This window comes from Conger conger, chromosome 3, assembly GCF_963514075.1.
Source record: "Conger conger chromosome 3, fConCon1.1, whole genome shotgun sequence".
Taxonomy (NCBI): domain Eukaryota; kingdom Metazoa; phylum Chordata; class Actinopteri; order Anguilliformes; family Congridae; genus Conger; species Conger conger.
In genome coordinates, this window is record NC_083762.1 from 3,917,209 (window position 1) to 3,927,208 (window position 10,000).

General features: G+C 49.8%; 1 protein-coding gene across 1 annotated transcript in view; it reads right to left on the minus strand.

Annotated features, from left to right (window-relative positions):
• The window catches only part of LOC133124689 (ras-GEF domain-containing family member 1C-like), a 33,792-nt gene that overhangs the window by 5,823 nt on the left and 17,969 nt on the right, over positions 1-10,000 (minus strand). The window contains 6 exon segments of the mRNA XM_061236102.1: positions 1-84; positions 981-1,055; positions 3,372-3,590; positions 5,059-5,196; positions 5,874-5,996; positions 6,488-6,685. The exon segment at positions 1-84 is cut by the window's left edge and continues 15 nt beyond it. Coding sequence (XP_061092086.1) covers positions 1-84; positions 981-1,055; positions 3,372-3,590; positions 5,059-5,196; positions 5,874-5,996; positions 6,488-6,679 — 831 coding nt within the window. The 5' untranslated portion in view covers positions 6,680-6,685.

Genomic DNA, 10,000 nt, shown 5'->3' on the forward strand with positions numbered 1-10,000 from the left:
GGCAACCAGATAACACAGCCTGTTAAACCACTTGACGTAGGCCTCAAGGTTGCTAGTCTTCTTCTTCTGGTCGCTGAAGCAGGGCTGGAAAGACACACACGCACACACACACACACACACACACACTGGTTAGAGTTTTAACTGTTCCTGGACCTCAGCGTCTCCTGTCTGGTTACACGCAAATTCACCGTGAGGTCACAGTGGAGCAGAGAGAGAGAGCGAGAAGCGATGCATGCTGGGACGGCGCGGAGCCTGCTGCTCCGTTACGAGCTTCGCGTCAGACGGAGGAGGCATCTCCAGACACGCCCGCGGGTTACCGACACCGGCGAGGAGCTGAGGCACAGGCGGTAATTACAGAGCGGCGTGCGTTTGAGTCTGCCGAGTTTCCTCACCACGTGAGCCCGCTGACCTCTCACCGAGGATCAGAGCTCGGCTCCAAAACGCCCTCCTGCGCTGTCAAAGACAGGGCTCCGGTATACGCCTCTCTGTCTCCGTAGAGGAAGCTGCTACAAGGCCATATCTTTGTGGTATTCCTAGCAGTTGGCTGACTTGGTCATAAAGCTGGGTATGAGCTGATCAACCAGCTACCAGCTGTTTCAAAACATAGCTTGAGGTGTTTTTCTCAGCAGGCTTGGCAAGTCACGGATAAGACACACTTCCTTGTGTCTATGTTTACTCGAGATTTGGATCTGTTTTCTGTGTTTTCTGTGTTTTCTGTGTGTTCTGTTTGTCTGTGTTTTCTGTGTGTCTGTGTGTTCTGTGTGTCTGTGTTTTCTGTGTGTCTGTGTTTTCTGTGTGTCTGTGTGTTCTGTGTGTCTGTGTGTTCTGTGTGTTCTGTGTTTTCTGTGTGTTCTGTGTGTTCTGTTTGTCTGTGTTTTCTGTGTTTTCTGTGTGTCTGTGTGTTCTGTGTGTCTGTGTGTTCTGTGTGTCTGTGTTTTCTGTGTGTCTGTGTTTTCTGTGTGTCTGTGTTTTCTCTGTACCTGTGAGCTGTCCAGCGGGTCTTTCTGTGCGAAGGCCTGCACGAACTCCTCCGGCCCGATGTGACTCAAACGCTCCTGGAAACGAAAAAGCACGACAGACACACAACCGCTGATTAATAGAGACTAAAATGACCAAAGATAAGATTTAACCAGTCCTGGAGACGGCAAAGTAATGATGAGTAAGTGATGCCTTAAAGAGAAAAACAGAAAAGGTGCATTTCTCCAGACCAGTGTGCAGAGATGTAAGCTGTGTGCTATCTGTGATAATCCTGGACACAAACACACACATGCACAAATACCCCCCCCCCCTTCCCCCCACACACACACACACAAACGCACGCACACACACATATATGCACCACCAGTACACAACAGGCATTCACATACAGAAAGACAGCCATATCTCCCAACCACAGGAAGTACCTCACAGGAAGTGTGCCTAAGGGACAGTGTGCTATAGATAGTGTGGATCCCCTATGTGTTAAAGAGCCAGGTCTCATATTCAGTGGGGTTTCATACTGTATACACGTGTGGGCTCAGGCAGACTGGTGACTGCTGGGTGAATGCGTGTGACTGGGCTGGGGGAGAGAGAGAGAGAGAGTGAGTGAGAGAGAGAACAGAGAGTTAGAGAGAGAGAGGGAGCTTCTTCCTCTGTTCATCCCCTTGTTAACACCTGAAACTGTCACTCTCAGTGACCTTCTTTCACCCGCAAACACTCTGTATGACTTGTTATATCTCTCTGTATGACTTGTTATATATCTCTCTCTCTCCCTCACCTCATGTCACTCCCCCACATCTCATCCTCTCTCTCTCCCTCCCCCCCTCTCTCCCTCTCCCTCCACCTCTCTCCCTTTCCCTCTCTCTCCCCCTCTCTCCCTCCCCCTCTCTCTCCCCCTCTCTCCCTCTCTCTCCCTCTCTCTCCCCCTCTCTCTCTCTCTCTCTCTCTCCCCATGAAAGAGAACGCTGACGTGTTTAAAAGGACAGAGACGGTTGATGAGATGAAGGTTTGAAAGGATGAAGACAGCTGTTGGATGAAGTTTAAAAGGATGGAGAAGGTTGTGGGATGAAGTTTAAAAGGATGGAGGAGGTTGTGGGATGAAGTTTAAAAGGATGGAGAAGGTTGTGGGATGAAGTTTAAAAGGATGGAGGAGGTTGTGGGATGAAGTTTAAAAGGACGGAGGAGGTTGTGGGATGAAGTTTAAAAGGATGAAGACAGCTGTCGGATGAAGTTTAAAAGGATGGAGGAGGTTGTGGGATGAAGTTTAAAAGGATGGAGGAGGTTGTGGGATGAAGTTTAAAAGGATGAAGACAGCTGTCGGATGAAGTTTAAAAGGATGGAGGAGGTTGTGGGATGAAGTTTAAAAGGATGGAGACGGTTGTGGGATGAAGTTTAACAGGACGGAGAAGGTTGTGGGATGAAGTTTAAAAGGATGGGGGAGGTTGTGGGATGAAGTTTAAAAGGATGGAGGAGGTTGTGGGATGAAGTTTAAAAGGATGGAGACAGTTGTGGGATGAAGTTTAACAGGACGGAGAAGGTTGTGGGATGAAGTTTAAAAGGATGGGGGAGGTTGTGGGATGAAGTTTAAAAGGACGGAGGAGGTTGTGGGATGAAGTTTAAAAGGATGGAGAAGGTTGTGGGATGACGTTTAAAAGGATGGAGATGGTTGTGGGATGAAGTTTAAAAGGATGGAGAAGGTTGTGGGATGAAGTTTAAAAGGACGGAGGAGGTTGTGGGATGAAGTTTAAAAGGATGGAGACGGTTGTGGGATGAAGTTTAAAAGGATGGAGAAGGTTGTGGGATGACGTTTAAAAGGATGGAGACGGTTGTGGGATGAAGTTTAAAAGGATGGAGAAGGTTGTGGGATGAAGTTTAAAAGGACGGAGGAGGTTGTGGGATGAAGTTTAAAAGGACGGAGGAGGTTGTGGGATGAAGTTTAAAAGGATGGAGGAGGTTGTGGGATGAAGTTTAAAAGGACGGAGGAGGTTGTGGGATGAAGTTTAAAAGGATGGAGAAGGTTGTGGGATGAAGTTTAAAAGGATGGAGGAGGTTGTGGGATGAAGTTTAAAAGGACGGAGGAGGTTGTGGGATGACGTTTAAAAGGACGGAGGAGGTTGTGGGATGAAGTTTAAAAGGATGGAGACGGTTGTGGGATGAAGTTTAAAAGGATGGAGGAGGTTGTGGGATGAAGTCTAAAAGGATGGAGACGGTTGTGGGATGAAGTTTAAAAGGACGGAGAAGGTTGTGGGATGAAGTTTAAAAGGATGGAGGAGGTTGTGGGATGAAGTTTAAAAGGATGAAGACGGTTGTGGGATGAAGTTTAAAAGGACGGAGGAGGTTGTGGGATGAAGTTTAAAAGGACGGAGGAGGTTGTGGGATGACGCGTTCCTCACCAGTTCCACGTGCGTGAGCTGCTGGGCGAGGGTGTAGGGGTCGCTGCAGACGCTCAGCACGTCCTTCTGCACGGGCGGGGGCTTGGTCTTGTAGGCCACCATCTTGTCGGAGGTGGAGGAGGAGACGCTGAACTTGACCAGGCCCTCGTCCGCCTGCTTCAGGGCCGCCAGCTTCTGGCTCAGGTTCTGCAGCATCTGGTTCATGGTCTTCCAGTACGCCTGGCCAATCGGAGCACACCGCCGTCAGCGCCAAACGCGGGCCACCGCGCAACCACACCAGCGCACATTGCTCTGTCTTAAGGAGTGGGGCGGCCTGTAGCCTAGTGGTTAAGGTAAATGACTGGGACACGCAAGGTCGGTGGTTCTAATCCCGGTGTAGCCACAATAAGATCCACACAGCCGTTAGGCCCTTGAGCAAGGCCCTTAAGCCTGCATTGCTCCAGGGGAGGATTGTCTCCTGCTTAGTCTAATCAACTGTACGTCGCTCTGGATAAGAGCGTCTGCCAAATGGCAATAATGTAAAAGTGTTTTAGTCTGGTAATCTATGGGCTGCATGTAGCCTAGTGGCGAAGGTGCATGACCGGGACCCGGAAGGTTGCCGGTTCAAGCCCTGGTGTAGCCACGATAAGATCTGCACAGCTGTCGGACCGTTGAGCAAGGCCCTTAACCCCGCATCGCTCCAGGGGAGGATTGTCCCCTGGTCAGTCTAATCCACTCTCAGTTCAGATAAATAACTGTATTATGTTTCTCTGAAGTAGAAAGCAACAGCTTGTTTTATGTTAAGGTTTGCTTGACAAGTGAATTTTTTTACCCCTCAAGTCAAACTGTCTCGCCTCATTGGCAATATCTTTGGTGTCATTTAGCCAAAATTTAAGAGACTAAATCTAAATTTGAGACTAAAATGCTTGCTGAGACGGACTGTTTTGTTGGGTTTCTGCAGTGTAAAGGACTGTACTGTACAATAATAAAAAGACAGAGACATTTGGCCCCACGCCTCCCACAGCTGTAGCGGTGAGAGTCTAATCGCCGTGGGCGACAGGCCGCTCGCTAAACCATGCAGAGTTATGAGTTACTGCAGGACCTCCTGAGCGCGCAGGAGAGAACAGCAGCGCTGAGACACCCACGTTCAGACACACATACACACACACATACACACACATACACACACACACACACACACACACACACACACACACACCCACGTTCAGACACACACACACACACACACCCACGGTCAGACACACACACACACACACACACACATACACACACTCACACACACACACACATACACACATACACACATACACACACACACACCCACGTTCAGACACACACACACACACACACACTCACGTTCAGACACACACACACCCACGTTCAGACACACACACACACACACACACACACACTCACGTTCAGACACACACACACACACCCACGTTCAGACACACACACACACACACACACACCCACATTCAGACACACACACACACACACACACACTCACTGAGCACTTTATTAGGAGCATATTTCATATTTGGACCGAGCACACAGATACATCCTCGACCATCTCTCCATATATCTACCTACGGCTCGTTCCATGTATTTCTGATTTATTACTATTCTTGTGTTTTGCCCTTAAATCTACCCAGAATGCCCTGCGGGCTCGGCGGCGACCCCTGACCTCGTCGCACGGTGCGATCCTGTGGATGATGTCCTGCAGGTGTCCCACCATCTGCTCCTCCCGGAAGTCCAGCGGGAACGTCTCCGTCCACTCCGTCAGCAGCTGCAGGATCTTCGGCCCGAACTTCCGCACCTTGGCCTGGGAACGCGCCGGGAATAACGCACGGACAGACGCACAGGCCCGTTAGCCAGCGTACAGACAGCATGACAACCAGACGCAGATAAATCACCGGAGTGAGACGGACTGACAGTGACTCAGAGAGAGAGAGAGAGAGAATGACAGACAGACAGACACGAGGAGAGTGAGACAGTGACACATGGACAGACAGACGGGCACACAGACTCATGTACAGACAGGCAGACAGACAGATCGATTGGGAGGCAGACAGACTGACAGATATGAATATAGACTCAGGGACAAACAGACATACAGATATAAATACAGACACATGGACAGACAGATATGAGGACAGACCATGGACAGACACACGGACAGATAGGGACACAGATGTACAGACAGATGAACAGATGTACAGACGGTTGAACTGATGTACAGACGGATGAACTGATGTACAGACGAATTAACAGATGTACAGACAGATGAACTGATGTACAGACGGATGAACAGATGTACAGACGGATGAACAGATGTACAGACAGATGAACAGATGTACAGACAGATAAACAGGTTTACCGACAGATGAGCAGATGCACAGATGGATGAACAGATGAACAGACAGATGAACAGATGTACAGACAGATGAACACAGGTGTACAGACAGATGAACACAGGTGTACAGACGGATGGGCACGCACCATGTCCAGGGGGATCTGGTCCAGGTGCTGCTGCTTGATGCAGAGCTGGCAGACTCGGGACAGGAGCTCCGGAGGAGGGATGAAGAGCCGGGAGCTCAGCAGGAAGGTGAAGACGTAGGCCTTCTGCAGAGCCAGGAGCCAGAGTCACACCCAGCCTCACATCCGCTAGCATTACTGCCAACATTACCGCTAACTCTACCTAACCAGAGTCAATCACAGCAAGCCTCATATCCACTAACATTACCGCTAACTCTACCTCAACAGAGTCAGTCACAGCAAGCCTTACATCTTCCGCTAACGTTACAGTACTTCTGCAGAGCTGGGACACCAGAGTCAGTCACTAACACATTTAGACAAGCACCTTACATCTGCTAACGCTACGCTACCTCAGTTAGTCCCAAACCTTATATATTCCACTCACACCACGGCAGAAGTCTGTCACAACCAGTATATCATCTGCTAACTGTACAGTAGAACCTCCCACATACAAACCTACAAACCTCTGCATTCAAGAGCTGGTACTTTAATAGATCCACAACTCCTTCCATTACTTCCCTGTTTAAAAAAAAAGACTACAAATCCCATAATACCCTCTGCCTGTAGGGGCCGCTCACCTCGGGGTAGTAGTCAGCGGTGGGGACCAGGTGCTGGATGAGGGTGTCCAGAGAGGCAGAGGTCAGCCGGGGCCCCTCAGCCAGTTCGGGGCCCGGGCCGGGGCCCTCCTCGGGGGGGTCCTCGCTGGGGACCAGGTGGGGGCTGAAGCCACTGGGAGTGAACATGGTGCTGGAGCACAGGGTCTGGGGCATTCCTCCCTAAAACACAGGTAACACAGTCAGCACAGGGTCTGGGGCATTTCCCCCTAAAACACAGGTAACACAGTCAGCACAGGGTCTGGGGCATTTCCCCCTAAAACACAGGTAAAACAGTCAGCACAGGGTCTGGGGCATTCCTCCCTAAAACACAGGTAACACAGTCAGCACAGGGTCTGGGGCATTCCTCCCTAAAACACAGGTAACACAGTCAGCACAGGGTCTGGGGCATTCCTCCCTAAAACACAGGTAACACAGTCAGCACAGGGTCTGGGGCATTTCCCCCTAAAACACAGGTAACACAGTCAGCACAGGGCCTGTTACACATGAATCCCTCTTGTTTATTTTGGTATTCAGTGAACAGCATTTTTCACTGTTCTACTGGAATGCCTGCAGGGCTGTTGTTCAATTTATCTTGTCGCTATGATGGAATACAAATTTTTAGAGGTGAAAGAATATTTCTTATGAACTCCCAGACAAACACTGTGTCACAGTGTCACAGTGTTGCAGATGAGACTGGGTCGTGATCCCTGAGTAACACAGCCAAGGCAGCACAGTTGACATGAGGAGACACACATTACAGAGCGCAGGGTACCAGGCTGTGCAGTTAGACTCTACAGTTGACATGGAGCACCACCAGAGTGTTCTGGATGCAAATGCAAAGCGGTGGAATTCACACTGAATCACTGCACTAAGCCACTGACACATCCAACACACTGTAGTCAGATCATACAAAATGTGCATTTTATTGCAGACAGTATTTCGTGGACAGTAAACCAATACCCTGGCATGCACTCACCACACGCTCTCTCACACACACACACACACACACACACACGTGCACACACTCCATGCACACACACACACACACGCATGTGCACACACACACACACCCACATGCACACACACACACACACATGCACGCACTGCACGCTCACACACACACACACACACACACACACACACACACCCACATGTGCGCACCGCACACACACACACACACACACACACACACACAAACACATGGGGAGACCGTAAAGCCAGTGATTGTGATCTATGATTGAGTGCAGAAGGCGTTAGTGAAACCCAGCACTGCTGTTGTGTCTCTTGCCAAAAGCACACATGCAGGCTGCCAGGAGCATCATGTTCAGTGTGTACTTCTGATTAAAGATCAAGCAGCCAGCTGGTCAGAATAATTTCATTAAAATCCTTTTATTTATTTTTTTAAACAGTTTGTCCCATTAACTGTTTTTATTGTATTGGAATCGTAACAGGGAAATGTGCTGAAGACTGTTTCATTTTTTACCTCCTTGAACCTGCCAGCATTAATCCAGGTGGATTTTGAATATGAATTAAGTGACACCATTAATTTTGCTGGATCCGAATCTGAAATTACACATTTTTGTGCCCAGAATTCCAGGGGCCTAAACCGGGCTCCGCTACAGAACGTGGCCCTCGGCCCAAACAGAATTACGTAATCACACATAATCAACCCCAAATCTCTTTCTTAGGATGAGGACGGCTGCTTTCATTCCATCATTTCGGCACAGGACCCTAAGGGGAGACTAGCCTACACAGCAGAGGTCTTAAAGACTTAAATACGTGTCTCAACATCGTAGCACAGAAATGAAGATCCAAGACATTTGTTCAATCTGACACCCTCTGATATTTACCGACCCCAAGACTGTCCCTCCAAGCATACCAGTGCATCGCTGAGAGGACCCTACCCCCCCCCCCCCCCCCCCTATACGTTGTGTTCACGGGGGGGGGGGGAGTCAGAGAAGGGAACGGCCTCACTCCAGCTGAGACAGGTGACAAAGGCGAATGTCCTTGACTCAAGATTGCGTCGGGCCAACAATGACGTTTCCCTGGGAAAACCAATATTTGCCCTCCGACAGGTCTCTGTAGTCCACAGCCTCTGTGAGGGGTGGGGGGGGGGGGGACTGCCCTTCCAACAGCTGTCACCTCACAGGAGAACAAGGGGTATGGGTCAGACAGTCGCCATGGAGATTAAACTCTCAACACCCCAATTTCCCACACTTTGTTCTTAGTAGTTCAGCATTTTCATTTAAGATGAAACTTGCAAAGGTGGTGCATGGGGGGGGGGGGGGGGGGGGTGGCAGGTGCGGGTGGGATGGGAGGGGGGGGCACAGTCTGTGAGCTCAGGCAGCAGTAATGGTACAGGGGCAGAAGGACCCCGCCTGATACACTGACACACATTGTAATTCTGATCAGGCAGAGAGGGGGGCAGCCCTACAGGCTGGTCCAATGACCATGTTGTGTCTACCCACGTTTTCTTTCCCCCCGACAGTGGGCCTGTTATTCAGAGTATGACAGCTGATGGGTGGAATGGGCAAGCTGCCAAAACCCCAAAAAAACTGAAGATTAACCCACGCCGAGACACTGTATCAAAGGGATTTCCTGTCAACCGAATTTTATAGAAAAGAGAAGCGTCTTCACAACACAATACTGTTTACACGAGGGCTTCGAAACACAATGCAGAAAGACATCTGAGAGTGGAATAGAAACGGTAAAAATCTCTGGCAGTGGAACAGGGGCATTAAACACCTCTGGCAGTGGAACAGGGGCATTAAACACCTCTGGGAGTGGAACAGGAGTGTTAAAAACCTCTGGCAGTGGAACAGGAGTGTTAAAAACCTCTGGCAGTGGAACAGAAACGGTAAAAACCTCTGAGAGTGGAACAGGAGCGTTAAACACCTCTGGGAGTGGCAAGACCTTGAGCAACACAAAGGAAGTTTCGAAAGCAAATACTGCACACACGCCTACCCACTCTGGAGCCGGTCACCTGCACGCACGCCACCTGAGTAAACTGAGACAAACCCGGGGGAGAAATCCAGCTGTGACCCGCCTGGAATTACCAGCTACCAGCTGTCTCAAAACACAGCTTGAGCTGGTCAAACCATGTTGAGTATGGAGCTGGTCTGAACAGGTCAATCGGCTACCAGCTGTTTCATTACATTATTGGCATTTGGCAGACGCTCTTATCCAGAGCGACGTACAGTTGATTAGACTAAGCAGGAGACAATCCTCCCCTGGAGCAATGCAGGGTTAAGGGCCTTGCTCAAGGGCCCAACGGCTGTGCGGATCTTACTGTGGCTACACCGGGATTAGAACCACCGACCTTGTGTGTCCCAGTCATTTGCCTTAACCACTACACTACAGGCCGCCCAAAACACAGCTTGAGCTGGTCAAACCATGTTGAGTATGGAGCTGGTCTGAACAGGTCAACCAGCTACCAGCTGTTTCAAAAGTAGGGAGGTGAAGCCCTGCCTCCCTCTAAACCCCCACTCCACAGTC